Source organism: Stenella coeruleoalba (assembly GCF_951394435.1).
Source record: "Stenella coeruleoalba genome assembly, chromosome: 6".
In the NCBI taxonomy this organism is placed as follows: domain Eukaryota; kingdom Metazoa; phylum Chordata; class Mammalia; order Artiodactyla; family Delphinidae; genus Stenella; species Stenella coeruleoalba.
This window is the reverse complement of record NC_137151.1, coordinates 6841439-6868701: the sequence shown is the minus strand read 5'-3', so window position 1 is coordinate 6868701 and position 27263 is coordinate 6841439. Positions and strand designations below refer to the sequence as shown.

Sequence of the window (27263 nt, the reverse complement as noted above, 5' to 3'; positions counted from 1 at the left end):
AGACTCTCTGTGAGTGATTCTTCTTATTTTTTGCTACAGAAATAGGTCTGCACAAAACCATCCACAATCTTAACTGGAGGCTATTGAGGCCAACAGCAAAGGTCAGACACGTGACCTGGGAGGGGCCACTGCCTGCAGTGGGCTGGATTCTGACTCTGGGTAGCTGCCTTAGCTTGGGGAGGGTGGGGGGAGGGGATCCAACCATCAAGGTTCCCAGACACAGAAAATAAAAGCTTGACCCATCCATGATCACTTTATAGGTAAATCTCGTTTCTTTTGGGCTTTGGGTCTGTGCTAACCTGAATGACTATTCTAAACTGTTGGGCCACCACTTCTAACTGCAAATTAAAACCATCACCAAGCCGAGCCTACATGATTCTGCATTGTGTTTATATTCACCACCCATCCCCAAGGCATACCAGGAGCCAGGATAAAAGCTGCCCACGACCCACAGGAATCTCCAAAGCCACAAAGAGAACCTTATGCAAATGCCCACCTTTGCCACAGTAGGTAATGAACTTTTCCCCCTTGTATAAAGAAAATACAACTCAAAATTCCTGTATCCCAAAAAGAGGTGGGAAAAACTTAAGTCAAGCAAAAGGACTTGCTAGATTATATACTCCTTGAGTTAGGAATATAGATTATGTACATTAAAACCATATATCTGCTTCTTCCACTACCTGACAGGCAACGTTCCTCTGCCCCCAGACACTGCACACGTGGGAATGAAAACTGACACGTGACATTCCTTCAACAAATACCAATTCACTGCCCAGAAATCATCGAGTGTCCCCCAGGCCTGGGGGCTGCTGCATGCCACACTGACCTTGGATATGAAGATGGTGTTGATTTTGGGGTTATGCTTGAAATTCTGGAGAATCTGCATCCTTTCTCCCTGGGATGTAGGACCATAGATATAGGGTCTAGAGAAGAACAAAGCTGTGTTAGGAAGACTACAGAATCACTCCTCAATTATCCTGAAAGCATGTCAGAGGGAAAGGGAGATCTTGCAAGGTTTCTCTCTTCCAGGAAGCCCTCTGTCATGCAAAAACATCAGGAAGAGAGCCACAAAAGTGAGAGGCTACAGACCCTCCCCACCACCTTTCCAAAACACACACACCCCACCCTTTCCCCTCTGAGCCAAGATGCAGATCACTACTCTCTTCAAGATTCCCTCCTTTACTTTTTTGGTTTTGGCCTGTGCTCCTTCCTGCCTCAGTATCTCTCACACTAAGCTTAGTGTCTAAACAAGGAGAATCCCCTAGATTTCACGAAGCTCAATGGGAGTGGCAAAGAAAACATTGCTATTTGCAAACAAAAGTTTGGAAGGAACTGTTTCCTAATCAAACAATCATTCTCCAAGAAAGGAGAAAAGAGCCCCTTCCAGACTTTTCCCCATGGACCCTCTATAACACTAAGCTCAAACATTTCTCTTGAGTTTCCAGCTCTGTGCCAAAGGGTACAACCCTATCTGACAACCTCACTGGTTATCACCTCTTGGCACCTGGCAAAGCCATTCCTCTGCTTTTCTTGTAATGACGTGGTGTAGCTTCTGAAGGGTCAGCAATAACAGTGATGGTGACGATGACAACGACAAGGACGATGAGGACAGCTAGCAGGCATGCAGGGCCCGCCCACACAAACATGCAGCTGGGTTCTACCCTGGGAAAAAAACATCCATGCCTGCCGATATTCCTTGGAACTGTGAAAGGTAGGTTTCGTGTTCCCAATTTACACACGAGGAACTGAGGGTCAGGAGTCTAAGGAGGCCGACCCAAGTGGCTGTTCCACCACTGAGGCCACGAGCTATCCCCAGGCAGTGCCCATGGAAGGCTCAGGAAGCACGACTTTTGATACTCCACACGTGCTTCCCAACACTGTGCTACAAACTGGGTACAGGTGTACCCGAGAGAGCAGCCCCCTTGCCTGTGGGGAAGCTGGGCAGGTGCCTGGGACAGCTGGATGCTTCCCTAACCACGGCAAGCCTGGCCTGTGAGAGTGTTCGGGGCATCACGCAAATCTTCTGATTTTCTGTATGTGTCATGCTGTGAAAAAGGTCAGGAAAGTGCACTCTTCAGAACAGTCTGTCTCTTGATACCCAGGTTTTCAGGTGGTTCTTCTCCTCCTCACTCGTCATCAGGAAAAACAACTCAAATAGTGGTGAGCCCTCAGTTTCTGAAGGTTCTCTCATATAGGAAATGAAACAGAAGGGTAACCATCCTTCGGAAAGAGGACCTAACATTTGTTGAACACCTACTAGATGCAGGAATCCTCTGAGGTAGGTGGTGGTAACTCCATGTGACAGTGGAACAAAAGGAGGTTCAGAGAGGTAAAGAACTTTCCCTAGGTCACAAAGCTAATAAGAGGAGGAGCTGGGAGTCAAATCCAGCATGTCTGACTCCAAAGTTCATGTTCTACCCACTACCTCACACTATCAAACAACCCTCGGAAGGTGGGTGGTAGGGTAGGATTACAGACAGAAGGACCGACAGAGTACATGCATAAAGAAAAGTGTCAGACCCCAACCCTGACAGCCAGGCATGCCTCCTCCCACCTGGCAGAGAACTGGAAGTTTACTTTCTAGATTCTGAACAGGAAGGTCTACACTTAGGGACCTCAGGCAGAGCTGAGGGCAAAGCAAGATTGAAAGTGAAGAATGACGGGGATTCCCTTTTCCCTCCCCCACCACAGGCTGGTATCTAGGAGACCAGAAGATTCCTCTCTGGAGAAACTTCCCAGCACAAGAGAAAAGACCCAGAGATACTGGAATCTGGCAATCTCTTGACAAACTAGCCAGGTCCTGCATGATCATGCTATGGAGAGGGCTACAGGTCGGCAAACCCACTAAGCTATACACAAAGGCCGATCAGCTTTTTAGCGACTGACGGTTAAATAAGAAACTAGAGCCAAAGACTACCAAAAATCAGAAGAAGATCTCTAAAGATAGAGCTGAGACAATCAAAACACCTGGAGAAAAGAGAGACAGTGTAGGCAACAGAAGAAAGCTTCAAAAGCGTTAACAGCCTCAGATAAGACACTGTACTTGCTCAAAAAACACGACAGCTGGCGATAAAGAACTCTTGGAAATTAACAAAAGCTTCAATAGGGTTGGAAGAAAAAAGGGATACAAAATGGGAGAAGATGGGAGTTCACTGGAAGTCCAGTGGCTGGGACTTGGCGCTTTCACTACCATGGCCCGGGTTCAATCCCAATCCCGCAAGCCATGCAGCACAGCCAAAAAGAAAGGGAGAAAAAAGAAAAGAAAATTGGAGAAGCTGTCCAGAAGATCTAACATCTGACCAGCAGGAATTCAAAAAAGAAAAGAAAAAACGGAGAAGATGAGTAACAAAGAAAGAACAGAAAGAAATTCTCGGAATTGAAGGCCACGAGTTTCCAGACTGAGAGGGTCTACTGAGTGTCTATCATAATGAAAGAAAAAAAAATCACACTAGTCATATTGTTTTGAAATTTCCAAAATGAAAAAACAGATTCTAAATTCCTGAGAGAAGGAACACAGGACCACGAGAACACATCATCAGACTTGCAAGCAGCTGCATTGGAAGCCCCAAGAAAAGGGCCCTGCCTTTGACATTCTGAGGCCCAGCCAAACTACTGATCAAGTGTGAGACTGAATGATGACATCTCCAAGTGAATTCTTAAAAACTTTTCCTCCACGTACCTTCTCTCAGAAATCTACTAAACGATACACTCCATCAAAACGAGTGACCAAGAAAGAGGACACTTGAGATTCGGCAACAGGGGCTCCAACACAGGGAAGAGGCACAAGGAGTTCACAGGATCATGTCAGAGGGACAGTTAGGCAGCATCTCTAAAGACAACAGTTAGGCAGCATCTCTAATCCTAGAGAACAAGCAGACCAATGCAGAGTAGGAGGATAAAGTGCTGGTTGAGGCTGGTGGAGGATGAAGTACTGGAAGGGATCCACCAGGGAAAGAAAGTGAAAAGAAATTGAGAGATTACCTGATGGATCTGACCCTTCTGAGAAGGAGTTTATGACTGCATGAAGAGTCTGAAAAGGACTAATTAGTAATTATATAGAAAACCAAGCGAAAGTAATGACAAGGCAATTATTAACTTCAGGAAAAACAAATGTTAACACAAAGGAAAATGTAAGAATGGTACACTGTCTGCCTTGGCTTGAACAATACTTACACAGCCAAAATAATGTAACATTGAACACTAACTTAACCCCAAATACACTGGGAGGATGGAGTGGGGGGAGGGGATGGAGCGGCATATGTAAGACAGCTAAATCCACAACTCCCATGGTAGGAAATTAATAAGCAATTTCTACAATAATCAAGAAATTACTATATAAATTATTACTTAGAAATATGAAGGTAAATAGAGAAGAGAGTTGAAAGTGGCTATCTTTGGGGAAGAGGAATTGTGAGTAGGAAGACAGGTGCAAGGAACTGCTAGTTTTTGTAAGTCTGTTACTTTAATAAAAAGTAAAATCTTTCCTACATTAATAAAAGGTATGGACCGAAACCTTCAAGATGGCGGAGGAGTAAGACATGGAGATCACCTTCCTCCCCACAAATACATCAGAAATACATCTACATGTGGAACAACTCCTACAGATCACCTGCTGAATGCTGGCAGAAGACCTCAGACTTCCCCAAAGGCAAGAAACTCCTCACATACCTGGGTAGCGCAAAAGAAAAAAGAAAAAACAGAAACAAAAGAATAAGGACAGGACCTGCACCAGTGGGAGGGAGCTGTGAAGGAGGAAAAGTTTCCACTCACTAGGAAGCCCCTTCACTGATGGAGACGGGGGTGGGCGGGGGGCAGGTTTCGGAGCCACAGAGGAGAGCACAGCAACAGGAGTTCAGAGGGCAAAGCAGAGATTCCCGCACAGAGGATCAGTGCCGACCAGCACTCACCAGCCTGAGGGGCTTGTCTGCTCACCTGCCGGGGCGGGCAGGGCTGCGAGCTGAGGCTCGGGCTTCAGAGGTCAGACCCCAGTGAAAGGACTGGGGTTGGCTGCGTGAACACAGCCTGAAGGGGGCTACTGTACCACAGCTAGCCGGAAGGGAGTCCAGGAAAAATTCAGGAACTGCCTAAGAAGCAAGAGACCACTGTTTCGGGGTGCACAAGGAGAGGGGATTCAGAGAACCGTGTAACCAAGCTCCAGAGATGGGTGTGAGCCACAGCTATCACTGTGGACACCAGAGACGGGCATGAAACGCTAAGGCTGCTGCAGCCACCAAGAAGTCTGTGTGCAAGCACAGGTCACTGTCCACACCTCCCCTCCCAGGAGCCTGTGCAGCCCGCTACTGCCAGGGTCCCGTGATCCAGTGACAACTTCCCAGGGAGAACGCACGGCACGCCTCAGGCTGGTGTAACGTCATGTCAGCCTCTGCCGCCGCAGGCTCGCCCCACGTCCGTACCCCTCCCTCCCACCGGCCTGAGTGAGCCAGAGTCCCCTAATCAGCTGCTCCTTTAACCCCATCCTGTCTGAGCGGAAAAACGGACGCCCTCAGGCGACCTACATGCAGAGGCGGGGCCAAATCGAAAGCTGAACCCCGGGAGCTGTGCGAACAAAGAAGAGAAAGGGAAATCCCTCTCAGCAGCCTCAGGAGCAGCGGATTAAATCTCCACAGTCAACTTGATGTACCCTGCATCTCCGGAATACCTGAATAGACAACGAATCATCCCAAAATTGAGGAGGTGGACTTTGTGTGATTTTCTGTATAGCTTTACTTTTACCATATTTCCTGGGGTTCTCTCTGTCAGTTTTTTTTTTAATAGTTTTTAGCATTTGTTACCATTGGTGGATTCGTTTTTTGGTTTGGTTGCTCTCTTCTTTCTTTCTTCCTTTTTTATTACTCTTTAACTTTTTAACAATATTTTTTATTTTTTGCAGTATGCGGGCCTCTCACTGTTGTGGCCTCTCCCGTTGTGGAGCACAGGCTCCGGACGCTCAGGCTCAGCAGCCATGGCTCACAGGCCCAGCCGCTCCGCGGCATGTGGGATCCTCCTAGACCGGGGCATGAACCCACGTCCCCTGCATCGGAAGGCAGACTCCCAAACACTGTGCCACCAGGGAAGCCCCATATTTTTTATTTTTTAATAACTTTCTTTTCTTTTTTTCTTTCTTTCTTTTTTTCTCCCTTTCCTTATGAGTTGTGTGGCTGCCAGGGTCTTGGTGCTCGGCCTGGTGTCAGGCCTGTGCCTCTGAGGTGGGAGAGCCAAGTTCAGGACACTGAACCCCCAGAGACCTCCCGACTCCATGTAATATCAAACAGCGAAAGCTTTGCCAGAGATCTCCATCTCAACGCTAAGACCCAGCTCCACTCAACAACCAGCAGGCTACAGCGCTGGACACCCTATGCCAAACAACTAGCAAGACAGGAACACAACCCCACCCATTAGCAGAGAGGCTGCCTAAAATCATAAGGCCACAGACACCCCAAAACACACCACCAGACATGGACCTGCCCACCAGAAAGGCAAGATCCAGCCTCATCCACCAAAACACTGGCACCAGTCCCCTCCACCAGGAAGCGTACACAACCCACTGAACCAACCTTAGCCACTGGGGGCAGACACCATAAGCAACAAGAACTACAAACCTGCAGCCTGTGAAAAGGAGACCCCAAACACAGTAAGATAAAAGCAAAATGAGAAGACAGAAAAACACACAGCAGATGAAGGAGCAAGGTAAAAACCCACCAGACCAAACAAATGAAGAGGAAATAGGCAGTCTACCTGAAAAAGAATACAGAATAATGATAGTAAAGATGATCCAAAATCTTAGAAATAGAATGGAGAAAATACAAGAAACGTTTAAGAAGGACTTAGAAGAACTAAAGAGCAAACAAACAATGATGAAAAACACAATAAATGAAATTAAAAATTCTCTACAAGGAATCAATAGCAGAATAACTGAGGCAGAAGAACGGAAGTGACCTGGAAGATAAAATAGTGGAAATAACTATCGCAGAGCAGAACAAAGAATGGAAAGAATTGAGGACAGTCTCAGAGGCCTCTGGGACAACATTAAACGCACCAACATTCAAATTATAGGGGTCCCAGAAGAGGAAGAGAAAAAGAAAGGGACTGAGAAAATATTTGAAGAGATTATACTTGAAAAATTCCCTAACATGGGAAAGCAAACAGTCATTCAAGTCCAGGAAGCACAGAGAGTCCCATAAAGGATAAATCGATAAATCCAAGAAGAAATACGCCAAGACACATATTAATCAAACTATCAAAAATTAAATACAAAGAAAAAATATTAAAAGCAGCAAGGGAAAAACAAAAAATAACATAGAAAGGAATCCCCATAAGGTTAACAGCTGATCTTTCAGCAGAAACACTGCAAGCCAGAAGGGAGTGGCAGGACATATTTAAAGTGATGAAAGGGAAAAAACTACCACCAAGAATACTCTACCCAGCAAGGATCTCATTCAGATTCGAAGGAGAAATTAAAACCTTTAAAGACAAGCAAAAGCTAAGAGAATTCAGCACCACCAAACCAGCTTTACAACAAATGCTAAAGGAACTTTTCTAGGCAGGAAAAACAAGAGAAGGAATAGACCTACTATAACAAACCCAAAACAATTAAGAAAATGGTAATAGGAACATACATATCAATAAATGTAAATGGATTAAATGCTCCCACCAAAAGACACAGACTGGCTGAATGGATACAAAACCAAGACCCATATATATGCTGTCTACAAGAGAACCACTTCAGACCTAGGGACACATACAGAAAGTGAGGGGATGGAAAAAGATATTCTATGAAAATGGAAATCAAAAGAAAGCTAGAGTAGCAATTCTCACATCAGACAAAATAGACTTTAAAATAAAGACTATTACAAGAGACAAAGAAGGACACTACATAATGATCAAGGGATCGATCCAAGAAGAAGATATAACAATTGTAAATATTTATGCACCCAACATAGGAGCACCTCAATACCTAAGGCAAATACTAACAGCCATAAAAGGGGAAATTGACAGTAACACATTCATATTGGGGACTTTAACACCCCACTTTCACCAATGGACAGATCATCCAAAATGAAAATAAATAAGGAAACACAAGCTTTAAATGATACATTAAACAAGATGGACTTAATTGATATTTATAGGACATTCCATCCAAAAACAACAGAATACACATTTTTCTCAAGTGCTCATGGAACATTCTCCAGGATAGATCATATCTTGGGTCACAAATCAAGCCTTGGTAAATTTAAGAAAATTGAAATTGTATCAAGTACCTTTTCCGACCACAACACTATGAGATTAGATATCAATTACAGGAAAAGATCTGTAAAAAATACAAACACATGGAGGCTAAACAATACACTACTTAATAACCAAGAGATCACTGAAGAAATCAAAGAGGAAATCAAAAAATATCTAGAAAAAAATGACAATGGGAACACAATGACCCAAAACCTATGGGATGCAGCAAAAGCAGTTCTAAGAGGGAAGTTTATAGCAATACAATCCTACCTTAAGAAACAGGAAACATCTCGAAAAACCAACCTAACCTTGCACCTAAAGCAATTAGAGAAAGAAGAACAATAAAACCCCAAAGGTAGCAGAAGAAAAAAAAAATCATAAAGATCAGACCATAAATAAATGAAAAAGAAATGAAGGAAACAATAGAAAAGATCAATAAAACTAAAAACTGGTTCTTCCAGAAGATAAACAAAATTGATAAACCATTAGCCAGACTCATCAAGAAAAAAAGGGAGAAGATTCAAATCTATAGAATTAGAAATGAAAAAGGAGAAGTAACAACTGACACTGCAGAAATACAAAAGATCATTAGAGATTACTACAAGCAACTCTATGCCAATAAAATGGACAACCTGGAAGAGGTGGACAAATTCTTAGAAATGCACAACCTGCCAAGACTGAATCAGGAAGAAATAGAAAATATGAACAGACCAATCACAAGTACTGAAATTGAAACTGTGATTAAAAATCTTCCAACAAACAAAAGCCCAGGACCAGATGGCTTCACAGGCGAATTTATCAAACATTTAGAGAAGAGCTAACACCTATCCTTCTCAATCTCTTTCAAAATATAGCAGAGGGAGGAACACTCCCAAACTCATTCTACAGGGCCACCATCACCCTGATACCAAAACCAGACAAAGATGCCACAAGAAAGAAAACTACAGGCCAATATCACTGATGAACATAGATGCAAAAATCCTCAATAAAATACTAGCAAACAGAATCCAACAACAAACTAAAAGGATCATACACTATGATCAAGTGGGGTTTATCCCAGGAATGCAAGGATTCTTCAATATCTGCAAATCAATCAATGTGATACACCATATCAACAAACTGAAGGATAAAAACCATTTGATCATCTCAATAGCTGCAGAAAAATATTTTGACAAAATTCAACACCCATTTATGATAAAAACCTTCCAGAAAGCAGGCATATAGGGAACTTACCTCAACATAATAAAGGCCATATATGACAAACCCACAGCCAACATCCTTTTCAATGGTGAAAAACTGAAACCATTTCCTCTAAGATCAGGAGGAAGACAAGGTTGTCCACTCACACCTCTATTATTCAACATAGTTCTGGAAGTTTTAGTCACAGCAATCAGAAAAGAAAAAGAAATAAAAAGAATCCAAGGCGGAAAAGAAGTAAAGCTGTCACTGTTTGCAGATGACATGATACTATAAATAGAGAATCCTAAAGATGCTACCAGAAAACTACTAGAGCTAATCAGTGAATTTGGTAAAGTAGCAGGATACAAAATTAATGCACAGAAATCTCTGGCATTCCTATACACTAATGATGAAAAACCTGTAAGAGAAATTAAGAAAACACTCCCATTTACCACTGCAACAAAAAGAATAAAATACCTAAGAATAAACCTACCTAAGGAGACAAAAGACCTGTATGCAGGAAACTATAAGACACTGATGAAAGAAATTAAAGATGATACAAACAAACAGAGAGATATACCATGTTCTTGGTTTGGAAGAATCAACATTGTGATAATGACTATACGACCCAAAACAATCTACAGATTCAATACAATGCCTATCAAACTACCAACAGCATTTTTTACAGAACTAGAACAAAAATTGCACAATTTGTATGGAAACACAAAAGACCCCGAATAACAAAAGCAATCTTGAGAAAGAAAAACAGACCTGGAGGAATGAGACCCCCTGACTTCAGACTATACTACAAAGCTACAGTAATCAAGACAGTATGGTACTGGCACAAAAAACAGAAAATTAGATCAATGGAACAGGACAGAAAGCCCAGAGATAAACCCAGGCACATATGGTCACCTTACCTTTGATAAAGAAGGCAAGAATATACAATGGAGAAAGGACAATCTCTTCAATAAGTGGTGCTGGGAAAACTGGACAGCTACATTTAAAAGAATGAAATTAGAACACTCCCTAACACCATATACAAAAATAAAGTCACATTTAGGACTAAAGACCTAAATGTAAGGCCAGACACTATAAAACTCTTAGAGGAAAACATAGGCAGAATACTCTATGACCTAAATCACAGCAAGATATTTTTTGACCCAACTCCTAGAGAAATGGAAATAAAAACAAAAATAAACAAATGGGAGCCAATGAAACTTAAAAACTTTTGCACAGCAAAGGAAAATATAAACAAGATGAAAAGTCAACCCTCAGAATGGGAGAAAATATTTGCAAATGAAGCAACTGACAAAGGATTAAGCTCCAAAATTTACAAGCAGCTCAATATCAGAAAATCAAACAACCCAATCCAAAAATGGGCAGAAGACCTAAATAGACATTTCCCCAAAGAAGATATACAGATTGCCAACAAACACATGAAAGGATGCTCAACATCACTAATCATTAGGGAAATGTAAATCAAAAGTACAATGAGGAATCATCTCACACCAGTCAGAATGGCCATCATCAAAAACTCTACAAACAATAAATGCTGGAGAGGGTGTGGAGAAAAGGGAACCCTCTTGCACTATTGATGGGAATGTAAATTGATACAGCCACTATGGAGAACATTATGGAGGTTCCTTAAAAAACTAAAAATAGAACTACCATACCACCCAGCAATCCCACTACTGGACATATACCCTAAGAAAAACATAAGTCAAAAAGAGTCATGCACCACGATGTTCACTGCAGCTCTACTTACAATAGCCAGGACATGGAAGCAACCTAAGTGTCCATCGACAGATGAATGGATAAAGAAGATATGGCACAAATATACAATGGAATATTACTCAGCCATAAAAAGAAACGAAATTGAGTTATTTGTAGTGAGGTGGGTGGACCTAGAATCTGTCATACAGAGTGAAGTAAGTCAGAAAGAGAAAAACAAATACCGTATGCTAACACATATATATGTTACCTAAAAAAAATGGTTCTGAAGAACCTAGGGGGAGGACAGGAATAAAGACACAGAAATAGAGAATGGACTGAGGACACGGAGTGGGGAAGGGTAACCTGGGACGAAGTGAGAGCTCGTCATGGACATATATACACTACGAAATGTAAAATAGATAGCTAGTGGGAAGCAGCCACATAGCACAGGGAGATCAGCTCGGTGCTTTGTGACCACCTAGAGGGGTGGGATTGGGAGGGTGGGAGGGAGATGCAAGAGGGAGGAGATATGGGAATATATGTATATGTATATCTGATTCACTTTTTTATACAGCAGAAACTAACACACCATTGTAAAGCAATTATACTCCAATAAAAATGCTTTTTAAAAAAAGGTATGATTTTAGAAATTTCAGCAACTTAATCCTTCTGTGTCTCAGTTTTCTCATCTGTAAAATGAGAATAGTACAATGACCTCATGTGGTGATTAAATCACAGTTTGTGAAGAGAAACTGTTCTGTACCCACCCTTCCCTCTGCATCCCTACCCACCACATAACGAATGAAGGCTTATCTTCTCAGGGGACCTTGCCTTCTGCTCCACTCACAGCACCTGAAGCCCTGCATCACTGTGCACAGAAGCACAGGCCTCTTCCTCCTTTCTTGGCAGGAAATTTTCAACAGCCAGGTTTTAAACACAATATCTGGGTGGGGCTGTAGGCTAAGGAGGACCCTGGTCAGTGTTTCCTAAGAAGTTCTTTCTAGATGCTGGGCCAAACCTTGCCTTCCTGGCCCCTGACCAAATAGAGTGTGATCTCACCTCTGGCCAGAGTACCCACTGAGCCTGAAACTGCAGATGCCAAGCCGTGCCCACCTTTGGAGCCCAGCTCCACATCATCACAACTCTAGCCCCCGCTCCCTCAGCTCAGAGTGACCAGGCCCCCGTTCCCATGCACTCTAACCAATGACTCTGACCACCTGCCCTTTTGTCTCACCTGGTCCCTGGGACCACAGAACTAGACCTTTAGATACTAAGCAGTTCCTGAGAGCTTCGAGAAGAAAACAGGCACCTTCTATACTCTCACATGGAGAAGTTGAACTGGCTTTGGAGGCTGCTCTAACTTTCCAATTCTTACTTGTTCAGTCGAATGGCATATTCCTTCAGAGCAAACACGTTGTCAGCAAAAACAATAATCTTGTCATTCCTCCTTTCATGAAACTTGATCAGAAACTGGCAAGCTCTGAATTTGTTGGGGTTCATGGTGTACAGCAAGATGCATTTCTTGGTTTTGATTGCCACATACTCCCGGTAAAACTCAGGAGACATCGGGCACCAAACCTGTGATACAATAAGAATCAGGGGTCAGTATGCAAGTTTAAGCATCATACAACTGGGAACTTCAGCAAATTAGCTTTAAAACAAATCAAGACACAACCAATGGTATGTGAATTATATCTCAATAATATTGTAAACACACACACACACACACCACAAAACAAAACCTAATACCCAGTGTTGAACCAGGATACTCTCACATGTTAATAACAGAGATTTTAAAATGCATCAATATCCAGGGAATTATTCTCACACCAGGTCCAAGTGAAGAAAATCAGATTCCCAGCCAGTGGTGCAAACAATCCCTCCCACTTAGATCACACCTCCACACACAGCACTGCTACAGAGAACTGCACACACACTTGCCAGCTCTGTCTGTTGGGTTAGCCTAGCAATGACATCCCAGGAGTAATGAACACACCAGCACCCAGATCTTGGCTTTTAAATTACATTCTCTGCTAAAAGGGCTCCATGATGAAATGGCTGATTCCAGGGCCAGGGCAGGGAAAGTACCAGATGAGCCAGAAATATCTTACTGTGCCAGAAAGCAAGGAAGTGCTCAAAGTCTGATGGGAACATGTCAAATGGTCATAGAAACTAGCTTGAATGTAGTCCCACTGGTCACATCTGAGACCATTTGAGCATCTAAATAATGACAGTAACATTCCTGAGAGCTTCCTCTCTACTAAGCCCTGTGCTTGGCTGTTGACAAACTAAAGGAAGCTCGGGCAAGTACACTGAAGTGCCATGACTAAAGGTCTCAAGGCTGTGTACAGACCCTCCAGGAGCTTTGCACTGGAACAAGCCATAGCCTACACTGGCAGACTGAGCTTTTGGTTGCAACCAGCGCCACTTCTGTGTGATCGCCACAGACCACTTCTTCATGCTGCCACCACTGCAGAATTAGCTGACATGGTTATGTGTCAAACTCTGTGCTGAGCTCAAATCTAAGTTTTGCTGTCGTTACCTTTTCTGATTCTCTCTGGGACATATCCTATTATGACCCCTTTAGAATTTCTAGTTCTTCACAACCAAAGCAATTCTTTTTTCACAGTAAAATCTTTAAAATCATGCATTTCCCAGAATATGAAACACAAGTGGCCAATGAACATATGGAAAGATACTCAATGTCATCAGTAAACAGGAAAACACAAATTAAGCCATAAAAAGATACCATTTCACACTTATTAGGTCTGTAAAAATTAAAAGAAGACATTTCCATATTAGGTGCTGGACATGTGGAGCTAGCTCACTCACCCTGGACGAGAGTGTTAACTGGTGCAACCACTTTGGGAAACAGAGTTTTCCACATGACTAGTGAAGTGAGCATCCGGAAAGCCCCTGACCCAGCAATGCTACTTCTAGGTGCACCTGCCACAGCAGTGGCCTTCAAACTTGGACCAGTTTATGTCATAAACTAAACATTCCCACACACAAACACAGTCTTAGGAAACAATATATACCTTTAATACATATTATGCATTCTGGTAGATTCTATTCTATCCTGATCATGACGCACCGAAGTGATGTCACCATCTACTACGTGGTCACAGTCCACAGTGTGAACACTGCTTTAGAAAACGTCTGACACAGGAAACAGGTACAAAAAATACATGCAGCAATACTGTCATAACAACAAAAAAACAGCTCCAAATTCAGAGACAGTGTCCGCCTAGGGTTGGGACTAGAAGCAGGGCCTTGCTAATGGGCACAAGGGAACTTTTGGGGATGGGGGAGATTCTCTAAAACTGGATTGGGGGCATAGCTGAACAACTCTACATTTACTAAAATCACAAAAGTTATAAATCACACTATTTTCTTACAACAGATGAATGTTATGGAACATAAACTAGACCTCGACAAGGCTGTGGAAAAAAACAACTTAGCAACCCGAACATCTGTCGACGTTAGAAAAGATTTTATTTTTACTTCTGTGTAATATTCCATTAGCTATCAAATTGTGGTATATTTGTCCAATGGAATACTACAGAGAAATTAAAACTAATAAACTACAGCTACATGTATCATTAAAAAAATAATGCATTATGCAAAGAAAAAAATACTAAGCAAAAGACAGAAGTCATACAAGAACACATATAACCCGATTCTATTTGCATATACATAAAGATTTTTTAAAAGGCAAAGCTAAACAATGAACGTTTTGGGAATTATACATGGGAAGTAAAATAATAAAAAAGCAAGATGACAAACCTAAGCTCCAAGACAGCGGTTACCCTGGCAGGGGGAGGGGAGATGCAACTAGAGAGGAACAGGCGCCTCAAAAGTTCTGACAATGCTGTGTAAGGTGGGTGCTGATTACGAAGATGTAACCAAAGGGTAAGGAAGCTTCTCGACAGAGCAAGTCCACCTGCACAGCTTCCTCACACTCACCTTCACCCGAGAGCCTCATGTCTGCCCTCTGAGGACACAGCCCACCCTACTCTAGCCACTGAGTGACAGTCATTTTAAGGTGCCAGAAAGGATTTCTGTTGCTGTTCCTTCTGAGAAGACTTACCTTTCTTTGAACATGTATTTTAAACACATACCTGTGCAGGTATTCATCACAGAATATAGGGAAAATGGGTTCTTAGAAATAAAATAATCAAGGTCACATGTGCCTTCTGGGGGCATCAAAACCAACAGGCTTTGGTACTGGGGGTGGCCTGTGGGTTGCCCACGCAGGACCAGCAAGAATCCCTCCGGGGTGAGGGTGGGCAGGAGTACCCTGAGGTGCTCACTCCCAAAGAGGATGAAACGCCAAGCCAGCCTGGATTAGCCTCCTGACCTGACCACTTCCTGTGTGCCCGTGGACAAGTGATTCTGCTTCACACATCTGTGAAATCGCGGGAGACTGCCCACCCCACGGGGGGCTGAGGGTACTGCACGAGGCAGCAGCACTTTTGCTCAGGTCCTGACCTGTGTACCTGCCCACGAGGAATCGACCTGATCCATTTCCCTCCCCCAGGGACCGTGCCAGGAAGGGGACAGCTACCTCAGCGCACTGGACTTTGGCGATGTAGCCGTTGTTCTGCAGCTCCATCCAGTTGGCTTCATAGAGCTTGGGCCCAATCAGAAAATTTAAGTCGACAATTTTGTCATCTTCCCGGACGAGGGTTGCGGTCAAGCCCAGTTTGCAGTGGGCCTGCACAATGGTGAGCACCCGTCGGAACATCTTGGCTGGGGAAACAATCGGCGCATTCATGCTGTCACTTTTTTAAACGCTCAAAGTACCAAAGACAGCCTCGACCTAATACTGGCCCAGGACACTGCACGGCTGACCCCCGGGCTTCTGGATCACAGGAACCTGGCTCTAGACAAGAATGATTAGGTGGGACTGCTTAATCTCCACTTTTAGACCTGTCCAAAAGAAGGGTGAAAAGGAGAACAAGAGAGGGAGATGACCTGGAGGAAGCCCTAAGCTAGGGAACCCCAGCACTCCCCTCACAACAGCTCGGCTATCAAGAGCACAAACGGCAATCTGAAACATGACCTACACTTAAAATGCCACTGAGCTCTGAATCATGCAAGGAATTGGTTCACCCTGAGGCCTGTACCTCGGTTACTGGGAAGATGGTGGGGTATCTGGAGGACCAGAGGAATGAAAGGAGCTCCACTTCCCACCACCCTCCCAGAAACCAGGAAGAAACAAGGGAGAGATGAAACCCCACACACCTCTCCCACCTTAGGAAACATCCCTCTCTACACTCTTCCAATTACATTCATTCTGGTCAACCAGCAACGTCCTTTGCCTTCCTTTCGCTTGAATGTTATCATTCTTTCTGAGGTATCAAATTAAATTAAATAAACATTAAAAGGGTACAAGATATTCATTTTTAAAAACTCAATTTATGGGTTTCCACAGGCTCACCTTTTAAAAATTTTTAACACTATGAAGAAAGGTAAAAATGTTGAAGTCATGCTAATCTTATATCCAATTAAAGGCAAGGTTAGTGATACTTCAGAAATAGACCTGGGAATTCCCTGGCTGTCCAGTGGTAAGGACTCCATGCTCTCACGGCCAAGGGCCGGGGTTCAATCCCTGGTCAGGGAACTGAGATCCACAAGCCACCGTGTTACGGCCAGATTAAATAAAAAAAAAGAAATAGACCTAAAAATCCGAGGGAAAGAAGGGCAGACGTCACCAAAATACAAACCAAAAACATAAGAACAGTAAAATAACAAAGGGCTGTCTAACCCCAGTAAGTGCCCAGGTCTCACGGTTTCACACACTGAAGCCTAACACAGCTTGCACACACCCCTGGAAAACAAACAAACAAAAAACCAGGGTCAGGCTTATGTCCAAGGACTGTGCCGGCTCCAAAAAGGGCAGCCAAGGACCCCAGACCAGGTTCCCCACGTCAGAAGGACATGGCAGCCAAGGCAGTGGAGACCCCAAGCTACTGTGGGCTCCAGGGAGGCAGCATTGGGGCAGCCCGGGGACTGCATCAACCCAAGGGGAGCACAACGCGGGGACCCTGCCTGGACACTCTGCAGCCAGAAACAAGCCTTCCCCGAGGCATCGGCCCTGCAAACGAGTCACGTCCCACTGCTACGTTCTCTCACAGCCATAACAGCTGTCACGGGGGAAGAACTCACATACAACGATGTGCATGGCTCCATGAATTTTTACACAGGTACATACCTGTGGAACCACCCAGATGATGGGAGTGTTCTCAGCACCCAGAAGTCTCGCCTCTGACCCCTCTGGTCAACACCAGCACTCTCCCTCAAGGGAACCCCGATCCAACTTTAGTCATTAGAGAGGAGGTCTGCCTCTGGTCTGAAGTTCATGTAAATGGAATCACAGTACGTACTTTGCATGTGCGGCTTGTTTCACCAGACGTTATGTCGCGGTTGTCATTTGACATTTATTTGTGTGATTCTCTGACTGTCTCTCCCACTTTGTCTCCGGTGCCAAGCAGAGTGCCTGGTACTTAATGGGTTCTCAATAAATACTTGTTAAAATAATGAAAGTGGCACAGTGCCTTGCATGCAGGAAACATCTAATATATGCAAGTACTGTAATAAGAATTTCTTATTAATATGACTTAATAGGCCTCCTTTTGGAAGATCTATAAAAGAACACAACAATCTTTATCTTCTGGGATAAATCTCAAGGATTTACCATTCTACCTAGTCCAAGTGATAAATGTTTATGGCAGAATCTTACTCTGATTTGCTAGAATTCCCTATTTAACATCTGCTCTCTGGCCCAGTGAGCAGGGCCATAGGGCTTATAAGGCCTGAATGCAAAATCCTTTAGAGCAGTTTGGTTTCACTCTTCTACCTAAACAGAGGCAAATGCTCCAATGAACCAGAGGAGAGACAGACACACCTAGTGAACTGTGTGGGGTACACCTCTATATCCTCATCACCAGATAACCAACCCCAAGCCTGGCTGCCACCCTCTAAGACCTGGGGCCCAAGTTAAAGAGGAACACCAACGTATGCTAAATATATCCTCCGGCAGAAGGCCTCAAACATCCCCACGCCTCAAACACAGCCTTCAACTAAACTGCTACAAAGCAATTCCAAAGTCGTTTATAAAAGATGTTTCTCTAGATCCCCAATTCCCAATCCAGTCAGACCCAATACCAATCCTCTCCTTAAAGGTTTTTTTTTTTCTCTTGGTTTAGTTTTTAAATATCACACAGTAAACTGCACTTCTTCTGAGGGTGGGTGGGTGAGGGTGGTTCTACACATGTTCATACGTGTGCAGACTCGCGCAGCCACCACCACCATCATACTCGGGAGACGAACCAATCCATGACCCCAAAAGCTGCCTCGTGCTCTCCCTGTCCAGTCATACCCTCCCCGCCCCACCCCGGGACCCAACCATCTGTTCTCCGTCACTACAGTTTTGTCTTTTCAAGAATGTCCTACCAAAGGCATCACACACTCTGTAACCTCTTGGGACTGGCTGATTTCACTCAGCACGAAGCCTCTGAGACTCCTTTCCACGGAGCGTCCCAGCGGTTGAGGGGCCAGCTTGTCCATCCAGCCACTCGCTGACAGTCATTTCCGTTGTTTTCTAGGTTTCGGAGATTACGACCAGAGCTGCTTCTATAAACATTCATGCACAGGTTTCTGTGTGAACCTAGGTTTTCATTTCTCTAGAACAGACGCCCAGAGTGGGGCTGCTGGGTCTCCATGGTAATCTTCTAATAAACTGCCACATCTCCGCAGAGCGACTGTACATTTTGCACTTCCTCTGGCCACGTATGCCAGTTCCAGCTGATCTGCACTCTTGTCAGTACTTGGTACTGTCAATATTTTTTATTTTAGCCACTCTAATAGGTCTGTAGTGGCATCTCATCGTGGCTTTAACCTGCATTTCCCTGGGGACTAACGCTGCAGAACGTCTTTCAAATGCTTACTGGCGTCTGTATAGTCTCTTGAGTGAAAATCTGTTCATGTCTTTTGCCCGTTCCCTAACATTTCTGCCTTTGCCTGACTGTAACAGCAATCAAATTAACATGTCTACGGCCTAACTCCTGATCTTCTCTCTCCAAACCTGCACCTTCTAGAGTCTTCCCCATCCCAACACCCACTCCACGCTTCTGACGGCTCAGGCCAAAAGCTGACAGTCATCCTTGATTCCTCTTTCTTTCAGAACCACATCTAACCAGCCCACTTAACCTTCACAACATAACCAGAATCAGTTTACCTTTATTCTTACTGGTCCAAGCCTCATGTTGGGATTCCACCAACTAACCTACCTAGCTGCTCTCCACCCTTGCTTCCTGCAGTCTCTTCTCAGCACGGCAGCCAGGGTGATATTTTTATAACTTAAGTCAGATAATGTCACCCCCAGCTCAAATCCCTCAAATGGCTTCTCACCCAGAGTGCAAGCCAAAGACCTCCTTCAGGTCCTACCGGATTGGCTCCAACGCCTCTCCGATCTCAGCTTTGACCGCTCTCCTCCACGTTCCCCTCCAGCTGCAGGGCTACAGTATTGTCAGGCCATGCAAGTACTACTTCCCCACCTCAGGACTGCTTCCTTCTACCCGAGAGACCCCTCTCATCCCTACCTGGCTTGCTGTGAACATCTCTCGGTGTTTTCAGACATCCAGAGGTGTTGGAGGAGCTCTCATTACACAGAAAAAAACAGATAGGCCATTTTGACAATGTTTTGAATACTCCATGTGAAAATGCCTCTGATTTCATTTACTTCAGAGTAATCTCTAATTTACACTTCGTAATTGATCAGGGCTACCCATTAACTTGTTTTATCAAGAAAGGTTTGCCTGGGTTTCCCTGGTGGCGCAGTGGTTGAGAATCTGCCTGCTAATGCAGGGGACACGGGTTTGAGCCCTGGTCTGGGAGGATCCCACATGCCGCGGAGCAACAAGGCCCGTGAGCCACAACTACTGAGCCTGCGCGTCTGGAGCCTGTGCTCCGCAACAAGAGAGGCCGTGATAGTGAGAGGCCCGCGCACCGCGATGAAGAGTGGCCCCCGCTTGCCACAGCTAAAGAAGCCCTCGCACAGAAACCAAGACCCAACACAGCAAAAATAAATTAATTAATTAATAAACTCCTACCCCCAACATCTTCTTTAAAAAAAAAAAGAAAGGTTTGCCTGGAATGCTATTCAGTAATAAAAGGAAAACAGCATTGGTACGTATTACAACGTGGGTAAACTACTGTGTGAAGTGAAAGAAGTCAGATAAAAGAAAATACATATTATGTGATTCTGTGAATATATTTCCAGAAAAGGCACGTCTCTAGAAACAGAAAGCAATTCAGTGACTGCCTGCGGCTAAGGATAAAAACACCGATGGTAAGTGAGTATGAGGACGATGTTCTAAAACTGGGTCATGGTGATGGTCGCACCAACTCCATTTTACTAAAAATCCTGAATCGTATACTTACGATGGGTAGATTTTTACTGTTTATAAATTATGTCAATATGGCTGTTTAAAAGGACTGCCGGCAATACTTGGACTTCTATAACATATTAAGGAACACTAATTTAGTCCTCAAATAAAACAAATATTGCAAGGACGTTTTTGTGCTCCCAGTCTAGTTTTTGCAGGACCGAAAAGAAAAAAATGGGTTAAGGGTAAGCTGAGGTGCAAAAGTTGAGAGGGAGGATGGAAGAAAATATCATTTTCTAGATGACTACTCTGGGCCAGTGATTAAGGAAGCTGCCAGTGTGTACACCCACCTACCACTAAGCCCCACCCCACCCCACCCACCCATGCTCATGGAAATCAATCTGTCTCTACGATGAGTAGGCATCCCAGCTCTCAGCCTGCTTACCTGGTATGGTGTGTACTTCGTCCAGGATCATGAGGCCCCACTCCTGAGTTTTGAGCCACTCCATCACCCGCTCGGCCTCCCAGGACCTTTTGGTGGTGTGGCCCAGCATGGAGTAGGTGCTGATGGCAATGGAGCAGCCTATGGGCTTGTCCTTGGCGTCGGAGGTAAAGCGGCAGATCTGGCTGTCGTCGATGGTGGACCACATCTTAAACTGGGCTTTCCACTGCTCCACAGACACAGCTGAGTTGCCCAGCACCAGGCAGCGTTTTCTGACTGTGCACGCAGCTGTCACGCCAACCAAGGACTTCCCAGCACCTACGAGAAACCAAAGGGCAATCCTACCCAAGGCCGGGTTGAAATGAGGGACAGGGACAGACAGAAGGACTTGTCAGCCCACCAATCTGGCCAAAATTATGTGTAATAATCCTCACGGCTGACACTGTTGAGGTGCTTACTGCTCCAAACCTGTTTCCTTCTTTAGAAAAAGGAGGCGCACACACCACACACAAACGTGAGAATTAAAAGACACAAGCGCCAGGCCCTATTGAAGCACTGTACATGCATCTCATTTAAATGTTGAAAAACAACATTTGTCAAAATAAACCATAGGTAAGAGACACTCCTATTATTGCCATTTTAAACATGGGAAAACTAAAGCTGAGGGGTAAGTCACCCAAGGCCCTGGGACAGCAGTGCTGCTGGGGTACAGTGTGCCCAACACCCAGACTACCTCAGGAGGGACTCAGTAAAAGACGGCTACTATGATGACACAACAAACTGGGCTGAGCACTTGGGAATGCGGTACGTACGCTGCTACTGGCAAAGACAGAGGAAGGTGAAACTCCAGGGGCTTCTGAGTTTACTATCACCTACTGTGTGAAGATCAAGTTTAAAAATCAAGCTATTCCTTGAAATAGCAATTCTTCCTTTACCAGGGGTGGGCATCAAAATAACCCATGAGGCTTTAAAAAAAAAACCAAAAAACTGAAGGTGCCTGCCCCTCCCCTAGAGAGTCTGCCTTCTTGAGTATGGGGTAGGCCACCAGCTGAGCCTACTGTGACCTCTGGCCAAGAACCTAGGCCAGACCTGACACGACTTAGGACAAATGATGTTAGATGGGCGCCAAGGGGGCTGCCACAGCCCCTTCTTGGATGTGCACATTGTAATAAGCAGTCCAGGACCAAACAAAGTTTCTGTGCTAGGGAGCCTCCAAATACACCCAACTTACAAGACTGAGTGTGAGGAACTCTAAGCCCAGGATGTAAACTAGCCCTTTCCCACAACACCATCCTTCCTCACTGCCCAAGACTTTATACACTGCTTAGCTGATTGGTTCACTGTCTGAGCTACCCCACCACAATGAGCTCCATGAGGTCAGGAGTGTTGTTCTATCCACCATTACATGCCCAGCGTGCAGGTCAGGGCCCTGCACAGAGCAGGCACGCAAGTATTCGTCACGTCATGAATCAGGGAGCCATGTGACACTGGCTGTTCCCTGACCAGGTGGGATTTAGAGGAAGGCCCTCAGGGAGAGCGTAAGGCAGATCCGGACAGAGCAGCCTAGCCATCTTCTTCACTCAGGCATCACTCACCACAAGGAAGGACGATGACCCCGGAACGTGCACGCCCATTCCCAAACATCTTCCGCAAGCTCTTCTCCTGATAAGGTCTAAGGACAGCTGTGGGTTTCAGGTCAATGTTGATGTCAGGGTTGACAGAATCATTCCGGAAGTCGTATTCTGCTAACAGAGGGTACTCCAGGTGGATGCAACGTTTCTGGAGTTCCTCAATCATTTCCTGGAAAGTGAGCATGAAGGTTTTATAATCCTGTTAACTCCAAAGTGTGCTCACAAACAGCACACATTCTAAGGAGCCTAATAATTTAAAGAAAAAAAAAAAAAAAGGTTAGCTAGACTTTTAAATTTCAGATCTTGCTTGATGAGAGCCAGCTTAAAGCACAGACTAAGGGCCCCAAACTAAGGACGTGGACAAAATTAAATCCAATCAGCCACCACAAATGCCCCCCAGGCACTGTTTCTCACATCTCCCCAGGAACTTGTGAACACTGACCCCCCAGCCTGAAAAACAGGACACTCAGATCTAACTCCATCAGGAAGAATGGTGCTGCAGTGCACAGACACCAAAATCTGGGGACAGATGGGGATTCCTTCCTCTCACACAGGCTACAAACAGTCCCTGAAGGGCTGAACCAGCTTCTGACGCAGGCTTAGAGAAGCAACCAGGAGGGGTACGTTCACTAACCTGCTTGACTTCAAAAGATACTGTCTGTGTCTCTTCTTCTTCCTCCTCGTCCTTGTCCATTTGCTCATAAAAGTCGAAGAGGTCCGTGGGGATGTCAGATTTACCCTGTGGATCTGTCACCCGGGAAGTGGATGGCCCACCGCTGCCCTCAGCACTCTTAGCGATCTGAAAGAGAAAGGCAGGATCTGGACTTGCACAGAACATTTAACCCTACTGTTACCGAGCAACAAAGCTGCAAGAAAACAAGGACTACTAGACTGCAAATGCTGGCCTAAAAGCACTTGCGAGAATTAAAGTCCTAAATGCGTCCACCCCCAAGGGTGACCCAGGAGGCCACATACAGCAGATTTGCTTGTGAAAGTCTCTGTGATGAGCTCGGTTGCCTCCCCCTCAGAGTTCCTCAGGCGGCATTCCCGGATCATGGGATCCTGGAGAAGATGCTGGATGACATCAGGGTGAGAACTTTCAACAAAGTACCTGTAAGAAGGGAGGAAGGAGGTGCATACTGACCAGTACACCATTTTCAGAAGGTTCCACTGCTCACTCATAAGATGATCTAGAGATAGCGGCCTAAGGCCTCTCTCCACGCTCACCCTCCCCCAACCCTTTGCCAAATCTGAGATATGAGCTACTGGCCATGACATAACACACGAGGGTTGCAGGCAAAGCCCCACTGTGAAGACAAACTAGCAGGGATCTGAACCGCAGCTCCACTGTTCAGGGGAATACAGTGATCAGTGAATGAATTTCCGGTTTTGGCCACATCACTTCACTTTTTCCTTTTAGCCCCTTACTCGGGGGAGTAGGTGTTAGTGCAGAGCAGACAGTCCACAAGTGTTAGCTCCTTGCCACCTGATATGCAGAGGGTGAACGTGCCTTGGATGGGCCTGTCACAGAACCCCTTACCTGTTGTGCTTCAGGACCAGCTTGACTTTCCCATAGCTGACAGTACATAACTGCAAGAAGTGACAACACCATACAGGCAAAATTAGCAATATGCACCTCACTGAGAACTCGTTCATTACTGGGCACATCTTACTACCTACAAAACAAGTGAAGAGTTCATTTTACTTTAGGAAAATCCAATGTGCAATCCTAAAGGGGGTAGATCTGCCTAAATTGAGCTTTTCTATTAGCTCCTACTTTTTGAGGGCAAAACCTTCCTCTTGCCTGGCTAATTCTGATGCACATCCCTTAATCTAAAAAATGCTGCTTAGAATCTTTCTTTTATTTTCTCTTTCCCTTTCTTCTCCATTCCCAGAGCCCCATCCTAATCCAGGAGTTCATCTCATTGTACCAGTACTACCACAGATCCCAGCACAAAGCTGGTAGTTATGTGTCCACTAATTGTGAGCTGCGTAAATTAAATGTGAAGCCTCTGGCCTCCTCACCAATGTTCCTATCTCCCCAACCAGATGTAAGCCTCTTGAGGGTAGAAAATCCTTCCAGGTTCCCAAAAATCTTTAGGATGGAATGCAGCAGAGATTATACAGTAGCCACGAAGATTCACAATTCAGATCTCAGGCTGCTGCCGCCTCCACTGCTGCCCTTCTGCATCCACCACTGCACTAACCAACACCCACATTCCCACAGGCAGCTCCCAACCAAGACTGAGAACAGCCAGGGTACTGAAATAGGCTCATTCTACAAGGTGCAAGCCCTTTTCCCAGGGCACCCTTTCACATCAGAAGAAAGGAGAACTCTCTCCAGGGCTCCTGCCAGCTTCTCTAAGATTGGCTTCATTACTGTACTGGATGCCTGTGGCACTCATCTTCTGCCACTTCAGATCTGGGGGTCTGAGTCTAATTCCCTGTAGATCAGCCGAGGACAACGAAAGCCACTGTCCATCTCTTTTTAATGGTATTCACTCTCTCTCAGAACAAACCCAAGCAGGTTCAAGTGCTCGTCACATAGAACCCTATCCACTTCAAACTTTGAAGTCCTTTTTGACTTTTCCTCATGGAAGTTGTTGACTAGCGGTCTCGTGCAGGTGTGCAAACTTAGATGGAGTTTATCATCTGTACTAACTTGCTCAGGTTACCATACAGAACACCACAGACTGAGTTGTTTAACAACAGAAACTTATTTCTAGAAGTCCAGGACCATGATGCCAGCCATTTCGTTTCCAGTGCATGCTCTCTTCCTGGCTTCTAGGCGGCTACCTTCTTGCTCTATGCTCACGTTACATCTCCCTTGTACGAATGAAGAGAGAAAGAGAGCACACACGCCTTCTGGTGTCTCTTCTTATAAGGACACTCATCCTGTTGGCCCCACTCTTATAACCACGCTTGACTCTAATTATATCCTTACCCCAGATACAGCCACATTACGGGTTAGGTCCTCAACACACGAATTCTGGAGGGGGCACAATTCAGTCCGTAACACCATTCACTTCGGGCTATACTCCCAAATAACCCAGGCCAGAATGGGCCTGAATTAGTAACCCTGCTGTGTTAGCACCCACTGGCTAAGAACAGCTCATGGGAAGTCTGCCCTCAGCAAAACACAATGCTGGATCCAGAGGAGTAGCAGCTGGGGTAATCGGTTACTATGCTCCCCACACTGGATCTGAATGGCATTTTCCTGACTGCTACAAGTTAACAATGTACAGCACCTGTCCCCACTATCACTACGTTACGAAGGAGGGCAAAAGAGCCAGCCTTAGCCCCCACTTGCCTTAATAAACTGAATAATTCCATCAGGGACTCCCGTCTTGCTGAGCTTCCTGAGGTACTCAGTGATGTCACTAGTTTGCAGCCCAACGCTGACAGCCGCGTACAGGGAGTAGGCAGTTAGTTTGTACTCATGCACGTGGGTTGGTCGGCACACCGGCTCTGCAATAGCCACCAGGAAGTCTTGAGCATACTTGTAAACTGGAGAGAAGGCTTCTAGGAAGATGTGGCCATCAGGAGCCTGCGAAACACCAAATGGACACAACAGACAAGGAAACTAATGAGTTGCAGAGACGATGAGACTCTTTCCCACATCACCATCTAGAAAGGATAAGCTGCCCAGAAAGTGATCTAAAGCTAGCCAACACCAGGAATATTTTTGTAAGCACATCTTCAGCCAACTGTGGGTCCCGCTACTTGAATCGGATACAAGGAGTAGAGAGAATAGAAGAAAAGGTTTCCAAAGTCAGCAGCTGCCTCTCACGATTCTTCACAGGAAAAGGCCACCTTACTGGCTATCCTTCTGGCTAGATTTCTAATGAATGGACAATATTAATTACTTCAAGTTGAGCAAAAAAGCTGCCTAGCAAATATATGTCTCATTAGGTTTTTTTTAATGGGGAATTAAAATGTCACATAATAAATGCCATTTATTCTTTAGATGAAAGTTGTTTCCAAACATGTGGCAGAACTGGAGAGGGAAAGGGGAGCAAAAGGAGGGGTTAGGGAGGAAGGAAGCCCGAGTCTAGCCAGCACGTGTGCGCTAGCATATACTCATTGCTATCTCGGCTGTTTCAAACTGCCTATGAAAATGAAAGCTCGCTGCCAGTGGGCTCTGAAGCAAAGCTCACGATCCCGCGTTCCCATTTGGGCCGCACCCACTCCTGGGCCCGGCCCCGGCTGAGGCGTGCTTACCACCCAGAGGGGCCTGGAGGTGTGGTCGTCCTTCAGCGGCATCTGCAGCCTGTAGTCCTTGGCTCCATACTCATCCACTTTGGTGCTGGACTCATCCACCTGCTTCCCGGCCGCCGAGGGAACCGCTTCCTGAGGGTCATTCCCAGGGGCGTCGTCTTCATCGTCTTCCTCATCCTCGTAGTGCCGCTTCTTGGACTTCTTCTTCTCTGCAGATACGGACACGGACACAGAAGTGAGCCCCGCAGGAGCCTTGCGTTCCCCCAGCACCGAATGGCCGCAGGTCGGGGGAACCTGGCTGCAGCCGTACTTCCCCAGCGCCAAGCACCCCTAGCCCAGAGCCACTGCGCGCCGCAGGCGTCCTCTCCCTCAAACGCTGCCCACCCAGCCCGGGGGGCAGGGCTGCCCGGAGGTCAGGGCTGCCCGGAGGTCCGGGGTCGCACCCCCGCCCAGCGGCCT

At 45.3% G+C, this 27263-nt stretch overlaps 1 protein-coding gene across 1 annotated transcript in view; it reads right to left on the bottom strand.

Moving 5' to 3' along the window:
- ERCC3 (ERCC excision repair 3, TFIIH core complex helicase subunit) overlaps positions 1-27263 on the bottom strand; it is a 37472-nt gene that overhangs the window by 10002 nt on the left and 207 nt on the right. Inside the window, exons 2-11 of the mRNA XM_079925236.1 lie at positions 26808-27013; positions 25897-26133; positions 24127-24176; positions 23562-23697; positions 23221-23385; positions 22551-22755; positions 20959-21273; positions 15689-15873; positions 12497-12699; positions 827-923 (exon numbers count right to left, since the gene is read on the bottom strand). Of these exons, the coding sequence (XP_079781362.1) occupies positions 827-923; positions 12497-12699; positions 15689-15873; positions 20959-21273; positions 22551-22755; positions 23221-23385; positions 23562-23697; positions 24127-24176; positions 25897-26133; positions 26808-27013 (1799 nt within the window). The remainder of the gene's footprint in view (positions 1-826; positions 924-12496; positions 12700-15688; positions 15874-20958; positions 21274-22550; positions 22756-23220; positions 23386-23561; positions 23698-24126; positions 24177-25896; positions 26134-26807; positions 27014-27263) is intronic.